Here is a 25,742-nt window from a genome sequence, read left to right on the forward strand (position 1 = left end):
AAAATTAACTTTACCTCCTTTTGAGCCAGCTAACACAGCAGAATTAAAATATATCTCTTGGAAAACTGCTCTGCTCATGGCAATAACATCAGCACGAAGAGTTTCAGAATTACAGGCACTAATGGCAGTGGAACCTTTCCTCATTTTCCACCAGGACAGTGTGTCTTTTAGAACTAACCCTACATTTATGCCAAAGGTGGTATCCAGTGTGGCTCTAAACCAAACTATTCACTTGCTAACCTTTTATCCAAAACCACAGAATAAAGGGGAGAGACTACTGCATTCTTTGGACATTCACAGGCAGTTACGCTTCTACTTGGACAAAACCAACGCTTTCAGAAAATCTGAGCAATTATTGGTAGTATATGCTGCAGGAGCACAGGGAAAAGCCATTTCAAAACAGACTATTTCAAAATGGATAGGACATCATATACGTTTCTGCTATACACACCATGGGAAACCTGTACCTAGCAGCATTAGATCTCACTCCACCAGGGCAACAGCCACTTCAACTGCCTACCTCAGAGGAGTACCTACCAAGGATATTTTGGAAGCAGCAACTTGGAGTTCTGTACATACCTTCACCAAGCATTACCATCTGCCTCTATACTCTAAATCCAGAGCTGGCTTCGCCACTGCAGTGCTGCAGGGCCTTATAGCCACCCCTAATGCCTTATAGAACCAGCCACCCTACCTCAGCTTTGGGATTCTACCCAAGTGTGATGACTGCAGCAGTGTAACACGATGAACATAGTACAGTTTTGTACATGTAGATGTTTGAATGTATACACTGCTGCAGTCCAGGTTACCCTCCCTCCTTCCCCTCTCACTTGCTGGTACGTACCTATGTCTTCTACCCTTTACTACCTATGGGGAGTATTTGCTGGTAGCTGTAAGTTGTTGTTTGCTTTTCTTATGTATGTTTTATTAGCAATTTGAATTGCCTACCTATTTGGGGGCACCTGATATCTGGGGCAAGAAAAACTGAAGAAAATGGCGTCGGCTGCATCTTATATACCCCCTGTCGCACTGATGTCAGGGAGGAGGCAACAGCAACCAACGCCGGACCAAGACTTTGGAACTCAGGCCGACTGGGGAACCGCCTGACGGCAGGATAACCCAAGTGCAGTGACTGCAGCAGTGTATACACTCGAACATCTACAGTTATGGTAGGTACAAAACTGTACTTTGTGGCCCCTCCTTTGTGGAGCGGAATCACCGTTGCTGTGGCCATTCTATGGGCACGTAGCCTGTGGAGAGGCTGAGGTTTTGAACCAGCCTGTTTAGGTGGGGGTTTACTTCGTTCTGTAGTTCATGCAAGATGCAGCCTGGGACACCATCTTGGCCCCATTGATGCTGTGTTTTTGGCTTTTGAAATTACTATTACTAGTGTGTTTGGTGTGTTAATTCGCCTTAAGGGCTGTGATTGTGCAGCACACTGATTTTGTGTTTTATGTGTTGTCTGGTTTGTGATGGGAGGTGCAGGTTGTTTGGGTTTCTGCTTTGGAAGTCTGATGCTTTTGCTGGTTTTTATTTAGAGCCTCCGAGTATGATTTGTGTATTTTTTGCCAGTGGTGGTTTAGTAGGTCTGTGTGTGGCTGGAAGTGTGGTGCAAGTGTTAACCTTCTCCTCTTGACTGTCTGTTCCAGTCTTTGGTGGAGAGAGCTTAGCCTTCAGTTTGGCTGTATAATTGCATCTCTCGCATATGTTAGTGTTTTGTGGTAGGAGAAGAGGGTTGTCTTTGTACATGAGGCAGTTGTAACATTGCCTCCGGATACCCAGATTCACCAGCTGGAGTGGAGAGTACACCTGAAATTGCCCTTTGGTCATGCCTGAATAGTAGGGTGAGCTGCTTAGTCGCATGGTTGGTGAGGGGTGAATAAAGAGCCTTTCCCTGCTGGGCAATCAAGTGTCAGGGTATATTAGTGCTTGCTATTAGGTATGAGCAAGTGCTAGACTGTAGGATGCTTTTTGAGTGCTTCGGTTGAGAGTTAGACTAGTTTCAAGGGAAAAACTGAAGAGGAGACTTAGTGGAGCAGGGAATAATTTAACCCTAACTAACTGGCGCTGCCCAGTGCACAAAACATCATCAACTCCCTTTTTCTACACAAGGTTGGGGTGTCGTGTTAACTGTTGCTGTCTCTCTAAATTCAATGCCACAGTCCTGCCCTCTTCGACACTCATGCCTAACTGTTGCAGATATTCTCTCATACAGTCCATCCACCTCTTTGCTGGACACCTTAATTTCCTCTTACCTTCTTCCTGTCTATCACAAATCTTCATCACCAGATTCTTTTCTGCAAATGTGCCTGAACCACTGTAATCTGTTCTCTTTGGCCTTCTCTGCAATTGGAGCTACTTTTTCTTTATGCTCTTTTTGTCCTCATTTCTTCATCTTATCCACAGTGCGCATCCTACCACCTGTCTCAGGTACTTCATCTCCATCACCTCTAACTTCATCTGTTGTGCCTTTACTGGCCAGGTTTCTGTACCATACAGTAGTACTGGTCACACCACTGTTTTGTACACCTTACTTTTCAGCTTCTCTGGCATTCTTGTGTCATACATTACACCTGACACTGTGTGCCAGTTGTCTGCAGCCCCTCAGATTCTAGCTTTGACCTCTTCATTCAGATTTCCCTTCCACTCAACCACACCTCCCAGGTAATTGAAGCTGTTAACCTTTTCTGTTATCGTCCTTTGTCTCAATTCTCAGCTTCTTCTGAAGTCCACTATTTGCTGCCATTACAACTGTCCTATCTGTACTTAGTTGCATTTACATGTACTTTCAATTTTGCATTCCACTTCCCTATCCTTTACTGAAGTTTTTGCTCTGAGTCTGCCTGCAATTCCACATCATCTGCATACAGCAACTTTGTTGATCTGTCCCCTCCAACCTGCTTGCTAATGTAGTCCACCGGTATTAACAGCAATGAACTCAGACCTGAACTGCAGTGCACACCCACTCCCACAGGAAATCCCCCTGTGAGACATTGGATCCCTGTACATATCCTGCACTAGTTCTACCAATGTTTCTGGGACTTTAAACCACCACAGGACTGCCCAAATCAGCTTTCTTGGGACCTTGTCTTATGGTTTTCTACAAGTCTAGGAATGCTAAGTTGGACGACTCCTTCATCTCTAGATTCTCAACTGCCTCTCTCACTGCAAACATTGAGTCAGTCGTGCTGCATCCTGATATAAATCTGAACTGCTCATCTGCCGTCTTACTTTCTACTGATGTGCATATCCATTTATCAATCATAGTCTCCAGACCTTTCATGCAGTGTGACAGGAGTTTAATACCTCTGTACTGCCCACAGTTGCAGATGTCCCCTTTCTTTTTATACACAAGCATGAGTATGTTTATTCTTTAGTCCTCTGTGATGCACCTTTCTCTCCACACTGCTGTGATTACTCTTATGAGCCATTTCTCCCCTATCTCACCAAGCATCTTATCATATTTGCTGTGACCTCATCTGAGCCTGCTGCTTTCCTGACTGGGGCAGTACAGTTTTTGTGAGGTTTTCGTTGTTCAGACATTGCTGGAAGTACTCCTTCCGTTTGCCTTTGATGGCCTGTGGACTGGTGAGCAGGTTGTTTCTGGCATCCTTTTTGAAAGGTGTCTGACTGTCTTCTTTATCTTTCTGTCTTTGCCTTGCAACCTGATGTAGTTTGTCTGTGCTACCTACTGAGTCACTTTCCAGAAGTTGGTAGAGTGCCTCTGATGCCCTGTTTATTGCTTCTTTGTTAGCCAACCAGTATTCCTTCTTAGCCTGAACATCTATTGTCATACATACATGCATATATTTCAGGCGCAGACAGTAATACCCTTCTAGTTTGCCAATATACCAGAAAAGTTGTTTCCATAATAAGTGTGTAGGTTGTTCTTAAAATTTCTAGACGAGTGCTTGCTTTAATGTAATTTGATAGTCTATTCCATACATCAGCTACTCTCTGAGAATCAATTAGTACACTTCTCATTCCTATAGAATTTTCTACATACTGTAGGTTGTCTACTTTTTGATAATGCCAAACATTTCTTGGGGTGGTAGTTTCTAAATGTTGTATATACCTGAATAAGGTCTCCTCTTAAATGTCTGTATGAGATTCTGTCCAAGTTCATATATTTTACTTTTTCATAATAACTTAAATTTTCACATCCATGAATGCCCTTTGCATATTTCTCCTGTACTCTTTCTAGTTTATTCATGTGTGTTTTCTTATGAGGTGTATATTGTTATTTCATACTCAAGTTTGAGTCTAGTGTAACTAACAGACTGTGATTATATATTTTGTAACTTCCTAGATTTTATATATTTTTGATACAACCTATAGTTCTATAACAATTATTAACCAATTGGTTGTTATGATTAGAAAAGCTCATAGCTGGAGCTAACCATATACCAAAGTCCTCAAATGAATCTACAGTTTCAGTCACTGTATGCTGTATTAAATGTTTACCTTACAGTTTAAGTCTCCCAAATCTCGTATGCATAGTTTTTGATGTATTTGTCAGCATGTTATTCTTCTGTGTCCAGTTGGTCAATTTATTCAAGTTCTTTTGCAGACATGCCCTGTCTGCAACACACATAATCAGTTTACTACTTTTCAAGTCATCTGCATACAGACTGTAGAACACTGCAGATGAAAGAAATAGATCTGAAAGATACAATCTAAACAGGTATGGGCCAAGGACAGAGCCCTGTGAGACACCATGACTGTAACCTTGAATTTCACTTGTTCATTTGCTGTGTATTACTTGCCATGTCCTGTTTGTAAACCATGTAGCTATCCATTTTATCAAGAGTACATCAGTACTTAACTGATCTAATTTATTGATCATTATTTTGTGCATGACCCTATCAATTGCTGAAGTTGAATCTATATAAAAATGACATCACAGCACAATTTTTCATTAATGGCTGTTATTATATTGTTATAGACGAACATCATGTTACAGGTGGTAATAGATCTATTTTCAACACATGCATACTGATATATGGTTTCAAGTCCCAACCTTTTCAGTTCTGACAGTTTGTACAATATAGCCTCCTGCATTATTTGCTACAACAAAGAAAATAAACATCAGGGTCTGTGTGACTCTGAGTTTGTCCTATTCAGTTTTCCCTTAAAGGCAGGTTTAACAAGTGCATGTCTGCAATCTTGAGGAATCTACCCATATTTATATGACCTAGTGAATAACAGATATAATGGTACTGTAAGTTCATGCAGAGGTATTCTCAGGTCGTTATTTCTAATTCTGTCTCCTCCCTGTGCTTTGCTTGGGTGCAGTTTGCATAGTCCTTTTTTAGTATAGCCTAATTTGATTTCACTGTCTGTGGTTACCTGGATGTTACTAGGACAGTTTATCACCCCCTTTGTGGAACCAAACTGCTTTACATAACATTTTGTAAATATATCTACAATCTGCTGTGTCTGAAAATAAATTTTAGAATCTATACACAGTTTATCAATTTTTATGTCTTTACTCACATCTTGTGTATCTATAAAATGTTTTCCTTTTATGCATTATGATTAATATTTTTATATAATTTTTCATCAACATTTTCTTGATTTTTGTCTCATACTATGTTTACTTTGCCTGTCCAGCTTGTTTATTTCAGTTTTCAAAGTCATAGTTTGACTTTTCTATTTCGTATATATATATATATATATATATATATATATATATATATATATATATATATATATATATATTTTTTTTTTGTCTCTTATCTTAGTCAAGTATCTTGTTCTTATGGAACTGTATCCTCTTGAGGTTGTGTGCCTAGGTCCTGATATTAAACATTTTGTTTTTGAATTTTTGCATTCAAACAATTTCTCTCTCAAATCTTGCTGCATTCTTTCTGCAGTTTTTCCACTTAACACATCACTCTGGTTAGTTTTACATAGTGACTGTTTTATTTTCATGTAATCTGTTATTAATAATCTGTGCATTGGTTTAGATTTCAGTTTGGCAGAATTGGCTAGCAACAATTTACCATTACAACCCCATGATTCCTGCACAGCAATAGTGATAAAATTTGACATGAAGTAACAGTAATTTCTTTAGCAAAACAGTTAATGTCTAGTATGTGTTCCATTCCCCGGTAAGCTTTTTTGCAGTCTAAAAATGTTGTTGTTCCTGAACATGCATTGTAAATAATTTCTGTACTAATGTTGTTGAATCAATATAATTCCAGTTTATTACTGGTAAATTTAAGTCCACAGCAACTGTTGTTGTTCCCTCTTGTGTTTCATGCAAGAAGTGTATGATGTATGAATTCCTCTAGGTCATCAGCACTTGAATATGGAGGTCTGTACACTCCAACAATTGTTATATGTTCCAGGGTTGTCTTTATTGTCACAGTTTCAAATGGAAAATTTGCTTACACAGCTGTACTGCATGCCTTGTGAGAGGGCATTGTATGTGTTTATGAACAGTGTGTTGAAATGCAGTCCTGAGAATCAATATGTCTTTCAGTTTTTCCTTGGTCAGATGTCAGAAATATGCAGAGAGAGTAGGTAATTTCTTGGAAGGCAAGCTATGTATGAAAGCAAAGTGCAGTTGAATGGTCACTAATGTGGCCAATGTATGTGCATGCTCAGAGAGGCACTCTTTGTGTCTGAGTGCATCAGATTGAAGTACAGTACTGTGGGCATTATTTATGAGATTTCTTCACAATCCGAGACTGTGTTCCCTCTCAGATGGGGCACATTCTGGAAAATTGCTAATGGTTTATTTTTGAAATATAGTGAGGCTGTAACCAATGGTTCGGCTTTCAGGTTTAACTTTATTATAATCTCTTAGGTTCCATAATGCTGTTGAATTTAGATTCAGATTACAACAAACATGTTTTTTTGCTGTTTTCCACAGGGGAAAATGTATATTCATAAAATTATAAGTAGATTTTATTTTTATAACACAAGAACTAAAATTAGTACTACATTGCCCTTGAGAGTGGTTCTTCCAGCATTGAAATGGTGTTACAAAGCAAAAGCATATCCACATATTTTGTTAGAGGCTGTAATTTCTCTACACGTCCCAAGGCATGACCTAAGTGAAAAAATGATTCCCGCAGTTGCGTGCGTGCGTTTGTGTGCGTGTGCATGTCTGTTGCTGCTGGTTGGTGCCCCATGCAGGATTAATTTCATTGCCTTGTGTTTGCCAAGTGCTAGGATAGGCTCTGGTTCCCAATAACTTTGATTAATTAAGAAGGTTTTTTCAGATAAAAGATCACTGAAGGAGAAACTGCACAGGAAAAGCAAACCAGTATTCCAAAGAAACTGCGCAGTCCAGGTGAAAAGGAAGGAATGTACTCTACTTGTGGAAAATACCAAGTAGTCAAACAAGGACCAGAAAAAGCAAAATAAACAAACTGCATTACTGCTGTGATAAAAATCCAACCAGAATGAAATTTGAAAACAACATTTAATGCAAGTTGTAGACAAAATAAGAAACAAAGTTAAGTGCTTTCATCCATCATCATTTCAAAAGGGACTTCATCAGAACTTTGTTTCTTATTTTGTGTATAATTTGTATTAAATGTTTGTTCTGACTGGATTTTTATCATGGCCTTACTGCAGTTTTGGTTTATTTTTTTTCTGGTCCTCTGTGCGACTACTTGGTATTTTCCACAAGGTTTTCAGATAACAGAAGTCCATTGGCGAGGAGTGCTTAACACAAAGTATCTAAAACCCAGTGGCTTGTGGGTGCCTAGCAGTCCCCAGACCCCCCCCCCCCCCACTGCAGCTTAGTTTGGTTACTTCCTGCTGCAAAGCACTCTGATATTCAATAAAATAACTTGGCTTCTGCCTGGTTAGAATTTGTCTTCACTTCATTATCAGTTTTGCCTAGTTTTTGCAGTTCGCCTCTCAGGAATCTCTTTAAATTACTTCCAACCTAAGAAACTAAGAGGAGGCATTTTTGGGGTGGTGCTTTCTAGTTATTTTTAGCGATGTGTTATATATGGCAGATTTGGCCATTGTAGGACTGACGTATGAGTGCTGTGAATTTCAAGATATATGTATAAATTCATTTTGACTGTAGAGTTGCAAAAACAGAAATATTTGCCCTGAAGCAAAGTAGTTCGCTATGTTTCACAACAATTTGTATCACCAATTTGTATTGTCTATGACTACTGTAACTCACTGCTTTACTGCTGCTGCCATTGTAAATCACATAACAGCTGAAATACTGTACAGAAAGCATGAGCATGTTTCTGAGTAACATAATTGTCCTTGAAAATGCAGTAGTCATGCTTTTCGCAACAGATGTACACTTAGTTGTGATTGTTTGTTCATCTCTGCCATACAGATTTGTGCTGCCTTTATTGATAATTTCACGTGGCTGCTTACAAGACTGTACTTGGGTTTTCTCCTGTATGGCCCTTTGACTGGAAAAGGTTGCATATCTCTGGTCTAGAATGGGTCTGGCGTCATTTATGTTTGGGATTTTTACACCCAATTTTACATCTGTCACTCATACCTTTGAAGTTCTTTGCTCAAGAATTCTGGACAAAGGTCCATCACCAAATTTTAAATGTTACTGCATTTCACGTAGTAAAATAGTAGCTTCTGCATCAATATGCATGTTCTGTTATAATAACAAATATGAAACTCAAAGGACTGATGACATTGACTGATCCTCAGTAATTTTTAGAAAATCAAAAATTTTACAGGAGACAAGGCAAAACTGTGAGGGAAAAATCAGAGATGTTCTGCAAAATCAGGGACAGTTGTAAAGTATGTATTCACTTCATTTATGAGTAACGTCTCAGTCTCTGAGCATTAAAAAATGATAGCACTGCCCTTTAAAACCCATACTGATAAGTAAGACAGAGGACCACATTTCTTATTTTTTCGAAGTAAACCTTTTATAGTCAGTGATACAGAATCTTTATACAAGCTTGTTTAGTCATTTAATAATATCTGTAGTCTTAAACAGTTCTCTTTTTATGCAATTAAATGTATGTCTAGGAGGAGCAAGACTAAATCTGATGACAAAAATCACAGTGCTAATATGTCTTAGCAGCTTAGAGATGTGTTTGTAAATGTATTTCAGTCCCCTGGAAAGAGAAGTGATGGATCCCGAGATGCAAAGTGGGTTCCAACAAGGAGCATATGTACTGAGGAAGACTGAGTCGTCCAGATGAAGTAGTCTTTAATAGAAATGTAGCAAAAGCTTCCATGCATGTCAATGTCTGTGGACACAGCAGACACATTTGCTGATCTCTTGATCAAAATAGCTACACCTAGCTTACTTTAGTTACCCGCTGCTACATTAAAGGTTAGCCATTTTTATACTGGGCATTTCCCACAGATTTTGCAGCATATGGATTTCTTTATATCGTTTGTACTGTTGGAGAAAATCTGTACTGGTTTATTTTGGTATGAAGTGCTTTTTTGGATAGTGTCATAGAGGAAACCCTTCTGGTACTTGAAAAGTTCAGCCAAATGGCAAGCTCAAAATTCTGTTTTTATGAACCATTCCATAGAAGTCTGCCAAATAGGGAACATATGAATCTAATGAAATAGTATGCTATGCTAAAACTAACAGAACTGTGGATGTTATGTAGTCCTAGCTCTCCTACATTCTTACCCGTGGGTTCAGAGACGACTTTCGGCTCCGACTCGGCCGATTATATACTAGCTCGAAATCTTTCATTGGCTGGGCTAAGCAGGTATCCCAAGGTGCACTGCTCCATATCCCCAGATCTCGTTTGCCGCATGTGTAGCTCGGACGTGGTCTCGCTTGGCTGTGGCTAAGTACCCTCTTTTTTGCTATGTCTCTTAGAGAAATTTGATATTTCATACCCAAAAGCTATTTTGATAGCTATTACTTGTTGCTGTTGCTGTGTTTGAGTGTGGTAGTTGTGTTTTTTTTGGTATCACTAACTGTTCCAGTGGGCTAGGCCCATTTTAGTTAGAGGACCTAGTCCTCCCCACTGTCATTAGATAAGCTATTAGTGTGATTGCGTTTTGTCCCCTTAGAAGAACCGTTTCAGTTAGAAGTTTTTAGATTGTGTCGAGTAGAGTTTTTCTGGTGTATCTACTTTGTGTGTTGTTCCCGCCCTTTTTGTGATTTGTCTAGGTGGTTTCGCTTAGCGCTAGTTATAAGATGTCTAAGGATCAGAAGGAGCATAAGCCTTCTGGCTTTAAAAAATGTTCCAAGTGTGGATATAAGATCTCCATCACGGATGGACACTCTGTGTGTGTTTACTGCCTTAGAGCCATCCATTTACAGGAGTCATGTAGCTTTTGCCACGCGTTCAGTCCTAGGGTGCTCCAGGAGAGAAAAAATAAATTAATACTGAAGGGACTTCTAAAACCGCTGTTTGAGGAAGCTATAGACTCGGCTTCCAGTTCTCAGTCAAAATCCAAAGCTTCCAAGGCTAAGAAAAGGTCTCCGGCTCCATCTGTCTCTTCGGACCCTCCGGAGAAGATTACTGTAGTGGACTCTACTTCCTCGGCTCCACTGTCCTCGGGGTCGCAGGAGGTATCAGTGTTAACTGAATCGGCGTCTGCTCCTATCATTCTTGAACCCATTCGGAGCCGGTCGCCCAGTGTAAGGCATGGTTCACCTGACAAGAGATCCCAATCTCCATCGCTCTCCTCCAAATCCTCCAGGCTTTCTGATTTGGATGTTGATAGGGTGTGGTGCAGAGGATCCTGCAGTCACCTGTGTTGGCTAAATTGTTCTCGGCTCTGACCCACTCGGCTCCGGAGCCAGTTCCTATGACCGTTTCGATGATTCCTCCTCCGAGCACATCCTTGTCATCGGAGCTGGTATGCTCCGCTCCAAGTGATGTTCCTACGTCAGCTCCGATACCCCCTCAGGGTCTATCGGTGCCGACCTCTGCTCCAACCATGTCGGTTCTGTCCACAGGGTTTGGGACTCAGGTCTCTTCGGTCGGGCCTGAGGGGGACACTTCGGGACATATGTCAGTTCTGAGTCTCCCACTCGGCGCATCGGCTCATGGGACCCCGGTCCCGGTCCTGGCCTCGGAGGCCGGCCGGTCCTCGGACTCGGGGGGACCGACCTTCGAGGCCATGCGGAGCGTGCTGGCCGGGTCGTCAGCTACATCACCCAGGTTGGTCATCCCGTCCCCCACCACCCCGGCGAGAGCCTCTGATACTCGCCTATCCGTGGACAGTAGAGCACCAGACCCTAAGGATACCCCCACGAGCGGTCCCCAACTTTCTGAGGGTCTCCCAGAGTTCATGCCTGAGGAGCCTCCTAGAAAGAAATTGTGCAAGAGGAAGCACATAGATTCCCTGGATGAGTCTCTCACCTCAGATACTGACCTCGAGGAATCGGAAGGGTCCCCCAAGTCATCCTTTGATGATGTTTCCTTCTCCGATATCCTGGAGATACTGAAACAAAGTGGTGACTGGCCTTCCAAAGCTCCTTCCGAGGAGGAATCAGTATTCCTTAAGGCTTTTGGTGCTCAACCCTCCGTCTCCTGGGTGTCTCCACCCTTCGACGAACTTCTTGACCTCATTTGTCGAAGAGTGTGGGAAAACTCTGATTCTGTGGAGCCCGTGCCCAGGCATCCCAGCAAAGAGTTTCTGTCTAAAGGAGTCCCTGTAGATGCCATGGTGGTGGCAGCAGCCACCCAGAAGGAAGTAGCAGAGTCTTCTTCATCCGTCCATCCTCCTAACAAGAAGTCTAGGACCATGGATCGGTACGGGAAGCGTACCCTATCTTCAGCAACCTTCACTCTACGGTCGCTGAATTATCTGTCTCACTTCACTCGGCTCTAGAGAGATCTCCTCAAAGAGTTGGGAGATACTCTTGCGGGTAACATACCTGAGTCGGTGGCTCAGACGGTTAATGCCCAGGTCTCTACCCTCAACTCCATTGCTAACTCCTTCATGCGGCTCATTTCGTATGCAGCTGAGGGAGCGAGTCGGGCAGCAAGCTCAGGGGTCGCCCTTAGAAGGCAAGCCTGGCTGCGCCTGTGTCACTTTGCGGAGGCCTTCAAGTCTTCCTTCACTGACGCCCCCTTTGATGGTTCCTCCTTGCTTGGGACCAAAGTGAAAGACACCCTCACCAGGTGCGAGCAAGAGGGAAAGACCCTGTCTACCGTAGGGGTCCGTTTTTCCCTTCCTTCTAGCTTTATCCCAAGGCCCAGCGGGGGTGGGGGGGAGAGATGTGGTTCAAGAAATCACAGAGTTTTTTTCCTGCCGCACAAGGTGAACCCCCCCTCGAGAGGCAGGGGAGAGGGGGGTTATTCAGGGAGACGTCACCCCAGAGGCAGAGGGGGCCCCCGCAATTCAGATCATCGCGATTCCTTTCTTGGCTCTCCATACTCTCGTTCCTGAGGGTGTGCCCGACTGCGCTTATCCGGAGCCAGTCGGGGGTCAAATTTCCTTATATCTGGAAGCCTAGGAGAGCATTACCCAGGACCAATGGGTACTACGGATAATTTCCGGAGGTTACCTCATCCCATTCTCTTCAGAACCCCCGATAATCAGAAAAATTCCAGACATTCCACCCAGTCAAAGGGATCAAGCAGACTCAGAGGTCTCACTGCTGCTAGAAAAAGGAGCCACCCAGCATGTCCCCTCAGACCAAATCGGATTAGGGACTTACTCAAGATTCTTTTTGGTGCCAAAAAGAACAGGGGACCTGAGACCCATACTAGATCTCAGTCAACTAAACAGTTATGTACGCAAGTCCAAGTTCCGTATGGTCACACTACAATCGATTCTCCCAATGTTGGGAGAGGAGGTATGGATGTGCTCTATCGACCTTAAGGATGCTTACTACCATGTGAAGATGGACAGAGCATCCAGGAGTCACCTACACTTCTGGCTGGGAGCCAGTCATTTCCAGTTTCGAGTCCTGCCCTTTGGTCTCACCACAGCCCCCAGGGTGTTCACCAAGTGTATGGTGGTGGTTACGGCTCACTTGAGACATCAGGGATTCCAGGTGTTTCCGTATCTGGACGACTGGCTCCTTACCGCCCCCACCAGGCATCAACTAGTTCAAACCAGGGACGCTACCGTCAATCTATGTCACCGGTTGGGTATAACGATGAATTGGGAAAAATCTGCCTTATTGCCCGTACAGTGTGTCACCTTTATAGGAGCAGAATTTGACACCATTCAAATGCAAGCATTTTTACCGCAGGAAAGGATCAGAGCATTGCAACAACGGATACACATGCTGATGCCCCTGAGACAAGCGAAGGCAAGAGTGGTTCTCCAACTCATGGAGTCCATGGCAGCAACAATCATGTTGGTCCCTCTTGCGAGATTACACATGAGAATTCTCCAATGGCTCCTCTTTGTTCAATGGTCCTTCCAAAAACTGCCACTGTCTCATCGCATTTTACTCACGGACAGATGCAAGCAGGACCTCGGTTGGTGGCTGTGCACCAACAATTTAGACAGGGGAAAGCCCTTCGTCCCACCCATTCCCGTTGCCACGGTGACCACGGACACCTCCCAGATGGGGTGGGGGGGGGCATTATCTTGGCAGGACTGTCCAAGGCACGTGGCAAGAACACGAGATACATCTGCATATAAACGTCCTAGAGGTGAGAGCAGTGCTTCTTGCGTTGCAGGCACTTCAGAATGTTCTTCCCCTATGGACGATTGCGATACACTCAGACAACATGTCAGTAGTGTGGTATCTAAACAAACAAGGGGGAACAAGGTCCTACCCTCTGTGCAGGGAGGCCATGTGAGTGTGGCATTGGGCAATAACTTCCCAACGGTTTCTGGTGGCAACGCACATTCCGGGGAAGTCCAATGTGATTGCGGACAGACTAAACAGAGCTATCCTGATGCCTTACGAGTGGTCCCTCAATCGCCTGGTTGCAGAGCGAATCTTCAGCAGATGGGATCAGCCTTGCTGCGACCTTTTTGCCAGTCCCCTCAATGCGAAATGCAGCAACTACTTCATGCTGATCCCCCCACAGGGGGAGTCACCCAGGGACGCTCTGGTTCACGATTGGCCCCCTGGTCTGCTTTATGCTTTCCCTCCGTTTCCCTTGCTGTCAAAGGTGATTCAGAAAGCGCAATCCTTGGGAAGCAGAATGATTCTGATTGCTCCACTATGGCCTCGCCAAGTTTGGTTCCCCTTCCTTCAGCAATTCACTGTGGACACTCATTGGACTCTGGACCCCCAACCAGATTTACTGACACACATGTCGGGACAGTTCTACCCCTCCCTGATGACCCTCCGGTTGACAGCCTGGCTACTCCAATTCCATCGTTAGTCAGACTTCATAATTTTTCACCGGAAGTGGCCCATATCTTAGCATCCTCTCATAAACCATCCACTAGGAAGATTTATTCCAGTAAATGGAAAAGGTTTTCTATCTGGGCACATACCAGAGGCATTGATCCTTACACAGCCCCGATATATTCAGTTCTAGAGTTTTTGTCTATTCTCTTCCATCAGGGTTCTGCATCAGCCACCATGAAAGTTCAGCTGGCAGCGATCTCTAATTTCCACGTAGCAAATGAGCCTAGTCTCATGGCGCGTAGACTATGCAAGGCTTTCCTAAAAGGTACTCTATTGCTCCGTCCACCAGTGTCCGAGCCTATCATGCCCTGGGATCTCAATTTTGTTTTACAAGCCCTTACCTTACCACCCTTTGAGCCTGCAGCTACCTGCGAATTGAAATTCCTGACCTGGAAAACAGCCTTCTTAACAGCAATCACTTCAGCAAGGCGAGTTTCAGAAATTCAAGCCCTTTCCATCAAACCGCCATATTTAATCTTCCATAAAGACAGGGTCTCTCTCAGACCAAACCCCTCGTTCCTTCCTAAAGTGGCTTCCGTGTCTAACCTAAATCAGTCCATTGAGCTGCCGGTTTTCTTTCCCCACTTTTCCAACAAGGCAGAATTTAGATTTCACCAGTTGGATGTACATAGACAATTACGCTTCTATCTACACCGAACAAAAGATATCCGAATGTCGGATCAACTTTTTGTTTCCTTTTCAGAAAACCGAATGGGTTCCCCGGTATCCAAAGTCACACTGTCTAGATGGATATCTAACTGTATCTCTTTCATCTATCAAGCGGGAGGAAAGGATCTGCCATTTCCAGTCAAGGCTCATTCTACTCGGGCTGTTTCCACATCCACAGCCTATCAAACCAGATTGTCAATGGATGATACATGTGCTGCAGGTACTTGGGCATCTCCTTACACATTTGTTTCTCATTACAAATTGGACGTGGTCTCCAGGTGCAGGTCTTCCTTTGGCTCCACAGTTCTCAGGAGTATTTTCCTATGAGCCACCCAGGATGTAGGTGCTAGGGTCGCTGTCCCACGGGTAAGAATGTAGGCGAGATAGGACTACATAACATCAAGAAGTTATGTACTTACCATAACGTTCGATGTATGTAGTCCATCTCGCCTCACATTCTTACTTACCCTCCCACCTTCCCCCTGCCTAGAGGATTTGGAGGTTAGATTGTCATATGCACAGTCCCCTGGTTTAGCTTATTCCTTACCTGGATGTGATGTATGTGATGTGTGCATGGAGTACAAATGAGTTGCAGCAAACTAGATCTGGGGATATTGAGCAGTGCACCTTGGGATACCTGCTTAGCCCAGCCAATGAAAGACTTCGAGCTAGTATATAATTGGCCGAATCGGAGCCGATAGTCGGCTCCAAACCCACGGGTAAGAATGTGAGGCGAGATGGGCTACCTACATCGAATGTTATGGTGAGTGCATAACTTCTTGTTTGTTACGTAAGATTTGTGTATTGCACAGTAGAAGAGAATACTGTCGAGAATAATGAAGGTGGTGGTTGTTTGATTTTCATGTTGTTGTCACTGCAGGAGTGTAAACAGCTGAAAAAGATGTACTGTGCCCCATTTGATGAAAAGGTGCTGGAAAAGACGCAACAGCAGCACATTCTGTACCAGCAAGAGCAGCAGCTACAGCAACAGATGCAGGTACTGTCTTACTCTTCCTTGCACAGGGAGAACAAAATAAACTTATATTCAAAATGCTGTCATACACAGAGGAGCAAAACTGTATATGGTTCTAGGAAGAACAAGTTTTGTAATTTTGAAAATGTGAGTCTGTGAAACATTTTCACTAGTGAATAATTCTATAATACATGCATCTGCTTATATGGAAGCTTGATGTTTGCAAAGTAGGTATTGAGAGAAAATGAGAAGGCATAACTGCTTGCCTTTCCTGGGTAGGTGGTGGGTATGCATGCACAGGGATATATTCCTTGTTAGATTCCTTGGAAACAACACAGTGTTGATTGTATCATCAGAGGTAGGCCTTTAAAGGGTATGTCATTGTCAGAACTTGGTGACTTCCCACACATTAGTCAGTTGCAAACCCCCCTTGGACATTTGCAGCCATGCATATGGGGAAAACGTTGGGCTGCAAGATAAAACCTCAGTTCCCCCAAGTCAGTGATAATTGCCAACACTCACTAAGGGAATAAATAGGTCATAAACGTCTTTGTCTGAGGTTAATAAACAGTTAAGCAGGGTAGCCAGGAGAGAGGTTTGATGATTAGAGGAGACGTGAGGGGAAAGAAAAAGAACAGCAGAATTTATATTTGTCTAACGCATACCCATTTGGCACTTAGAAAATTGGCCTGCTGAAATTGAGCCCTTTTTGTAGCACATAAAGAAATGTATAGTAGCCAGACTGCATAATAGTAAATGTGCCATCCGTACTTAAATGTAACGCAGTGTGCAAGGCAGTCTGGCATTTCACGTAATATGTAAAGAAAGATGTGGTACTTTGTAGAGTAAGATGGCGTAGTTAAAAAAAAAAAAATATGCAATAAGGCACATTTCAGAAAGAAACTGGAGAAGAAGCTTTGACTTTCACAAATCCCTTATTGTAATAGTATGCATAAAGCATACCTGTGACCTGTTCAGATTTTTGATGGTCAGTCACCCATGCTATGCACATTAACGTACCATTACACTCAACTGTCAACAGTACGTTAATTGTACTATTAATGCAGGGGGGGGTTGTGCCTCAAACACACCCTACACATTAAATATACCAACTCCAAGATCGCACTACAGTGAGGAAATGGGCCAATTCTCTGTTCCTCACTGAACTTTGACCTCCCTACACAATGTCAAACCGAAAATATCGACCTACACTACCCGTTCGCTGTAGTGTAGTCAGTTGTTCTTGGTTCAGCGTTATGCTGACTTGGAAACTGCAAGTCGACCACATGCCGGTCTACTGATGCAGACGTTCATCGTGCATACAGCTGCAGTCATAACAGATGGGTTCACACATTAGTCAGTTGCAAACCCCCCCTTGGACATTTGCAGCCATGCATATGGGGAAAACGTTGGGCTGTAAGATGAAAACCTCAGTTCCCCCAAGTGAGTGATAATTGCCAACACTCACTAAGGGAATAAATAGGTCATAAACGTCTTTGTCTGAGGTTAATAAACAGTTAAGCAGGGTAGCCAGGAGAGAGGTTTGATGGTTAGAGGAGACGTGAGGGGAAAGAAAAAGAACAGCAGAATTTATATTTGTCGAACGCATACCCATTTGGCACTTAGAAAATTGGCCTGCTGAAATTGAGCCCTTTTTGTAGCACATAAAGAAATGTATAGTAGCCAGACTGCATAATAGTAAATGTGCCATCCGTACTTAAATGTAACGCAGTGTGCAAGGCAGTCTGGCATTTCACATAATATGTAAAGAAAGATGTGGTATTTTGTAGAGTAAGATGGCGTAGTTAAAAAAAAAAAAAAAATATGCAATAAGGCACATTTCAGAAAGAAACTGGAGATGAAGCTTTGACTTTCACAAATCCCTTATTGTAATAGTATGCATAAAGCATACCTGTGACCTGTTCAGATTTTTGATGGTCAGTCACCAATGCTATGCACATTAACGTACCATTACACTCAACTGTCAACAGTATGTTAATTGTACTATTAATGCAGGGGGGGGGGGGTTGTGCCTCACACACACCCTACACATTAAATATACCAACTCCAAGATCGCACTACAGTGAGGAAATGGGCCAATTCTCTGTTCCTCACTGAACTTTGACCTCCCTACACAATGTCAAACTGAAAATATCGACCTACACTACCCGTTCGCTGTAGTGTAGTCAGTTGTTCTTGGTTCAGCGTTATGCTGACTTGGAAATTGCAAGTCGACCACATGCCGGTCTACTGATGCAGTTTCCAAGTCTTGATTGTAAACCATATGTATATGTATATATATATATATATATATATATATATATATATATATATATATATGGGTCTACCTGAAAACACCGAAAGTGCACAACGCTGATGACGAGAACACTGACACCGGAAGATTGACAACGGAGAAGACCGACAGTTGAGAATCCCGACGCTGAGAATACTGACAAGTTAAGGTAAGTGTGCGATAGGGACAGACGTTAGGGTCAGGGTGTGGGTAAGGTAAGTGTGTGATAGTGACGAACATTAGGGTAGGGTGCGGGTCAGGTAAGTGTGCGATAGTGAATGACTTTAGGTTTAGGGGCAGGTTAAATGAGTTAAGGTTAGGGTGCGGGTTAGGCAAGTGTACAATAGTGACAGACTTGAGGGTTAGGAGCGGATTAAGTGAGTTAGGGTTAGGGTGCGGGTAAGGTAAGTGTGCAATAGTGACAGAGTTAAGGTTAGGGGCGGATTAAGTGAGTTAGGGTTAGGGTGCGGGTAAGGTAAGTGTGCGATAGTGACAGACCTTAGGGTTAGGGTTTGGGTTAAGGTTAGTGCATAGATAGGTGTGTATGTAAGGTTTAGTGTAGGTTTGTAAGGTTTTTGGTGTGCTTGTGTTGTGTGTGTGTTTTTCGGGAAAGGTATTTGTTTTGTTGATTGCCGGGATTTTGGCTTGTTGGGCATGTGAAGTTTCGTGTTTTTGAACTTTCTTTTTTTGTCGTTTTTTTCGTGTCGGTTATTTCGTTGTCAGTGTTATCAGGTAGATTATATATATATATATATATATATATATATATATATATATATATATATATATATATATATACACACACACACACACACACGTGTGTATAGACACACACACATATGTATGTGTCTATATATATATATATATATATATATATATATATATATATATATATATATATGTATATATATATGTATATAATGGGTTTGTAGGTGTTCATTGTTTCTTTGCACTTTTATTATATCAAACATTTTGTTAGGAAAATTGTTTTGCCAGACTGCCAGTTCATTGCAGTATGCCATAATTTGTTTTACAAGATTTTGACCTCCCCACTGTTTTACTACCTTGGAGTTGATATATATAATTATCAAGGAGTGTGGGGGTAGCAGGGGGACTTGCCCCTGCATAAAATGTCTCTCGCTCTCTCTTTTTTGTTCAATTGAGTTTTGATGATTTGTGGTTGATTTATGGTTGATTTAGTGAGTCAGCAGTGGAGTGAAAAATAATCATGCGCATGTGTGTAGATATATATATATTTTGTCCCCCCAAGGGCAGTGTGTCTCATGACCAATCTTGCATTGCCAGTACCCTCCATCGGGCAACACCTCCTTTTTCCAGGCAGACCATACCAGTCAGTCCTTGAGTAAATTTGTGTGTCATCTTGCTTATCTTTAAAAGAAGATAGTGAGGTGAGTCGCATTGTTTAACATGCAGAGAAATTTTATTCCTGAGGTTTGGGAGGTACTGGGTTATAGACCTGTCCCTTCAATTTGTTTTATTTATCTTGTTTCTGAAAATATATTTAGTTATTTGGCTCTAGTAACAGTGTAGATATTAGACCTGCAGAGAAACAGGTAGGAGGTCCAAGATAGTTGGGTCTCTAATGGTGCAGTAAGCATGACAGAAATCTCCCCTCAAAAGTTTGGAAGACACTGAATAAAGCGATAGAGCTTCCAGTCTGTCTTGGTTGCTCAAGGACTTTAGATTTGTAATAGTTTTGGTTAGTAACCTTTGAGGTCTTTATAACTCTTTATATGATTGTTCATTTAATTGCTTAATCATTTGATATGTTTAGTTAGATACATGCCAAAGGGGGCATTGTATTCAATAACTTGGCTGATTAATGCTGAATGTAAGAGAGTGACTACCTCTTTAGTACTTGATGATGATCCTGTGGCAATTAGTTGGGCTAAGTAAAAGTCCTTCCTGACAACTGTTGTTACTTGATGACCAAAAGAGAAAGAGCTATCAACTCTAGTACCCAAGTCCTTGACTACAGTTTCTTTTTGTAAAGGTATATTGTATGTACGGTATGATGAGAGGGAGGATTGTCTACCAAAAGTAATTACAGCCTGTTTTTGTACACCAGGAGTTCACTTGGGTAAGTTAACTCTGGAGGGTTTGGGTGTCTTAGGGTGACTTAACCCCTAGTTTTCATTCATTTGCATACTTTGTTAGCTGGATGTCTTGGCTCTCTGCTCAGAGATCTGAAAAGTAATTACCAAAAAAGAGAGGTCCCAGCACTGAGACGTTTGGGGCACCACTGGTCACTTTGATACTTTCTGATGAGTTAGTTGCAACTCACACTATGTTGGTTGTGATTGTCAACCAGTTTCCTATCCATAGGGGCCAGTTTTTAAAGCATTTTAGCTTTTGCATGATGACAGCATGTAGAATGGTAAAAGTTTCAGCCAAGTCAAGATGTGCTGTATGCACTGCATGGCCAGCATCTACAGGCTCTGCAGTCCTTTTGAAGAAGCTTACCAGGTTAACTAGGGAGGAATCCTCCTTCACAAAACCAGACTGTTGGAGCCAAGTCTAACAAGATTCTTGATACTATAGTTTATGAAGTCAGTTGTAATATATTCCATGGCTTTGCAGATGAGGCTTGTAAGGGTGATAAGTTTGTAATTATCTGGGTCAGTTTTTAAGGTTCATCCTTATTGAGGGGCATCACCGCTGTTGTGCACCACTCATCATGGAGAGAACCAGTAGCTAAACATAAGATCTGAGGTTATGTGTTATGTCCATTCCTGAATAAGTCATCAGGCCCAACTTCAGCTACTTTAAACCTTGGATTCAAAGCTCAGCCTCTTCCCTTTACCCGTAATACCCTCCTGCCCCCAAGGTTATCTCATTTGCCTGTCCTTTACTTCAGAAGCTGGTATGCATTGCTCAGGTATGGTTGTTGATCAGTGAGATTTTTCTCAGCAATTTTGATAACATTTTAGGATTTCTTTCTCTCGGTTTATATGAAATATTCACCTTTATATCCCATTGCTTAAAAAAAAAAAACATCTCTAGCATAGTATTAATTTCTTCACACCTTAGGCGTCCTATCAGCTGGTTGCTTAGGTACTTACTTGCTTCTATAGTGTTTTGTATTAGAAATAGTCCTTTGCCTTAGTGTGTTAGTTGATTAGAGTTTTTCTTTCTATACATTACAAGTATGTTAGGGTTGTGAATATTGTTGGTGTTTTAGTACTGGCGGTGTTTGCTTTTTCCAGGATGGCTGATAAGCCATTAGGTTTCAAAAAATATGTGGCCTTTCACCACAAGATTTCAAATTCACATTCATATGTGATGTGTCTGTGTTGGAGCTGTCCACTTGGATAAGCAGTGCTCCATCTGCACTGTTTTTGGTACTAGGGTACGTCACTGAATGCAGAAAAAAACTTATGAAGGGGCTTCTCCCTGCCTCTGAGGGATATAATCTCTAGCTCAGTATTCTGTTTCTGGAGCTTCCGCCTCTGTCAGGAAGTCCTCTGACAGGCATAAAGGGAGAAAAGTGGCAATAGACAGAGGAAAAAAACAAAGGATTCAAGAAAGTGTTCCCTAGACCACCTTTCCTTGTCTGCGGTTTCCTTGACTCCAGGCTCCGGGCACCGGAACTTCCCAAGTCCTCTGATCCAACCCCTTTCTCTGAGCCATTAGTTGTCACATCTTATATTCTTCTGCTACTAGAGTCTAGGTTCTTCCTGGAACCCATTTCCCCAAGGTTACGCTCTCCTTTCCTGTAAGAGAGGTTGTTTCATAGCTCCTTCAGCCCCCCCCCCCTTCACAATATCTTCACTACGGTCAGTGCCATCTACGAAGCCTCTCCAAAATGGACATGAATTGGATGATGAGCAAGTTCCTCAGGACCCAAATTCAGTTGCGTGTCCTCATGGCTCTGGGCCACTGCTGGACCAGTGAGCTTACTTCTTCCCCTCACCCCATTGTTGCTCCTACCCCAGTCTATCCTTTGTGCTCGAGGACTATGGATCTGAGTACTAGCTAAGGTTTTTCCATTTCAGATTCAAAGTCTTGATTGTCTAACACTCCGACACCTTCTCTGATCTGACCAACAATGTGTGGCTAGGATCTGGAAAGATATAAGGGTCAAACCATCTGTGCTGGATCCGGGGGATGGGTTGAATTCTGAATTTTCCAGAGCCATCTCTTCTACTTGGAGCCTTGATGCAGACAGCTCTGCTCTGGCATCAGCTCCAGAGCCTAGTTGAGCTGAATTCCAGAATTTGCCTGGAGTGGCTGCTTTGGCTCTGTCTAGGATGGTTTTAGGGTCCCCCTTGGCTTTGGCATTCAAGGACATTGAGAGCGCAATCTGTATGTTGGATGAGTGGACTTCTTTTTCTGACTCTGCTCTCTCTCCCTCCATCCCTCATAGAATCTCCTTGGGTCCTGATCCTACTCATGCCCATTGGGACAGCTGACCCCATCAAGCCTCGAGACTCTCAGTATTCAGGACTGCCACACCTTTTTCTGAGTCCTCACCAGAACATCCTACCTTAGAGGCTCCTAGGGAGTTTACATTTAAGAGAAGGCATGTTAACTCCCTTCAGGACTCATTGACTGAAGACCATGACTTGGATGAAGGGGTAGGGTCCCCCAGATCCCCCCCCCTGTCATTAAGGACATCTCGTTTGGTGAGATCCTTTAACTTTTGTGATAGAAAGGTGGATGATCCTACAAAGTCCTTTCCCAAGAGGAGACCATGTTTCTTGAGCCTTCCTGTCTGGCCCAGCTACTTCTCGGTTGATCCCTACAGCTGATGAGATAGTTGACCTTATTTCAAAGTGGGCATTGAAAGAGACAGATGTGGCTGAACCAATTCCCCGCAAGCCAGATACGTTTTTAGTGTCACCCAAAGACTGTCTGCATTGGTGCAAGTGTCTTGCCGTTGATTCCATAGTAGTATCGACTGCCACTACAAAGGAGCTTGCCGAAGAAAGCTGTTCTGTCCTTCCTCCTAACAGATAGTCCAGGGCATTGGACAAATGCAGGTATACACTTTGGCAACCTTTACACTGAGGGTGCAGAGCATATGTGACAAGATTCCAGAGGGATTTGACAGAGAAACTCTCCAAATGTCCTTTACAGATAATTGGTGAGGTAAAGGATTCGGATAATTCAGACCTTTGAATGAAGTCTAAGAGATGACATTAACACTAAATTTGTCAACAAATATATTGGTAATGTCAGGTGGGTAAGAATAGGAGGCCCCATTATGAATAATTTCTGAGCGGTGTAACATGTTTGTAGTTTTCTAACATATTTTAAGAAGGATTTATAGGTATCTTTCTCTTCAGAGGCCAACCTAAGCTCATGAGCTCCTTCAGTGGATCTGATATTTTCTTTATTATGCTTTTGATGTTATTCTTTAGTGTATGGGTTTTACGTTTACAAATACTTTTTATCACCTTCTTTCTTTTTTTGTTAATGGTGGTGGACCATTGTGGTGGTTTGTTTTTGAATTTCCCCTTGATATATGGTTCTGGAAGGGGTACACACACACACACACACACACACACACACACAGATATAGATTGATAGATAAATATATACAGAGGCGCATGTTATACTACTGCAGCATTTGGAGTGTGTTCCCACTGGAAGGGAGTTCATGCATTCAGGATATGGTGATTGTTATTCTTTATTGTTGTATATTGTTATTTGCACAAACTATTGTACATGCTGCTATTGTCGTGTTTTAAAGTGTACGCCTTTACTGCTGTCCTTTTATTATTACTGTTTTACTCTTTGATATTGTTTGTCCTGCTTTATAGTTTCTGCTGATTTTTTTCCCCTCACTTTTTGGATTCTACTGCAAGTTTTCCCGGATATTTAAAATAGATCCTACAATGTCAACTACTGTAATCACAGCAACAAACAGTTGTCCCCCACATCAGACATTTAACAGAGTGTCATCTGTTGTAGATTTGCTTTTTCTTTACCTCTGTCAACCTTTGCTTTTTATGCATATGTATTTTTTGTGTCTGTTTTTAGTTACTGCATTGAAAAGTTTTCACCTCACCAGTTGCTATTAACAGGCAATTTTCCCTATTAACTTTGATACACTTGTTTAACTCGTCCATTCATATCAGCAGCTGTATTTATTTTCCTTTCCAAGGTATGAAGTGTGGTGTGTTGAGTCCTTCCACTGGCCATTGTATTTGAGATGCAGTATACCACCTACCATTATTCCAAGTGACAACTTACATTTATGTTTACTTTCTGATTCCCTACATACAACTTGTTTTATTTGGATACTCTGTATCCTTCACAGTGATATTGCACATGGATATAGTCTATTATTTATCCTAATTGTTACAGTGACATGATATAAATCCAGCATAACCCTACATTGACTGCAGATAACTGTAATTATTCCTCATAATAGCATGTACTAGACTTAGGCCGTGCCACAACCTAACAGTATACTTAAAAGTTTCTCTTTTAAAACACTACCTTGCACTTCTGATTTTTAAGTTTTATTTAAAACAGTTGCTGCTTACCTTGAAATTTGAAATTAATGTTTTACCTTCTTGCAGTGCTGCTGTGCTTCTGAATTATTACTGCTGTGTACATGTGTGCACTGATAGATTCCTTCAAGCTATGATTGGTGGCCTGCGTTTGTTCCTCTCCCACCCTATCCCTAGACCCCTGAGGTCATTATTTTATAGAATTTCTGTTCCCCACCCACTAATTACAAATCCATGCTAGTTTTCAGTATATTAAATCACATTTTGCTTTGTCTTCTAGGAAGTGCAACTCTCAGTCCTAATGTTTGTTGTAATACCAAGGTGTTAATGGTTTCAAAAGAAAAATATATTTGAAATATATTCAGGCTCATCCTACTAAGCATTATTAGTATAACTGTAGTCATCCTCTTATTTGCTGTCAGCTGTCATAAATCATGCTGTTTCATCTTCAGCATTGATCCCATGTACTTTAATAATATAAGCAGCCTAAATAAACACAACAGTATAATTACACATTCTCATCTACTGTGATACTTCCAAACCTTTGCAAATATCCTTACTATGTAACAAAGTTCTTATTAAAAAGAAATTCTACCATGTTATGTAGTCCAATCTCTCCTACATTCTTACCCATGGGTTCGGAGCCGAATATCAGCTCCGACTCGGCCAGACTTTTCTAGCTCGAAGTCTTCTATTGGCTGGGCTAAGCAGGTATCCCACGCTGCATTGCTCCATATCCCCAGATCTCGTTTGCCGCTCATGTAGCTTGGACATGGTCTCGCTCTAGGCTGTGGCTAAGTACCCTTTTTTCTTGTTATTCTGAAAAAAAATACTTATAAACAAAAAGCTATTTTCATAGCTATTGTCTTTTGGTGTTGTATTGGTTTTCGGTAGTGTGTTTGTGGTATCCCGCTAACTGTTCTTTCGGGCTAGGCCCATTTCAGTTAGAGGACCTAGTCCTCTTGTCCTGTGTTGTTCACGCTAAATCCGTTTTAGTTTAGAGGTTTTAGTGTCGAGTTCCCTTCGGTATTCGTGTTCAATAAACCATTTTATTTAGAGGTT

At 42.1% G+C, this 25,742-nt stretch overlaps 1 protein-coding gene across 1 annotated transcript in view; it reads left to right on the top strand.

The window, feature by feature from the left end:
* The window catches only part of SIK3 (SIK family kinase 3), a gene marked incomplete in the record, with an annotated part of 4,425,276 nt that overhangs the window by 3,709,043 nt on the left and 690,491 nt on the right, over positions 1 to 25,742 (top strand). Inside the window, 1 exon segment of the mRNA XM_044080968.1 lies at positions 15,813 to 15,929. Coding sequence (XP_043936903.1) covers positions 15,813 to 15,929 — 117 coding nt within the window.

The sequence above is a fragment of the Protopterus annectens genome, chromosome 8.part0 (genome assembly GCF_019279795.1).
Source record: "Protopterus annectens isolate FY-2018-M chromosome 8.part0, PAN1.0, whole genome shotgun sequence".
Lineage (NCBI taxonomy): Eukaryota > Metazoa > Chordata > Ceratodontiformes > Protopteridae > Protopterus > Protopterus annectens.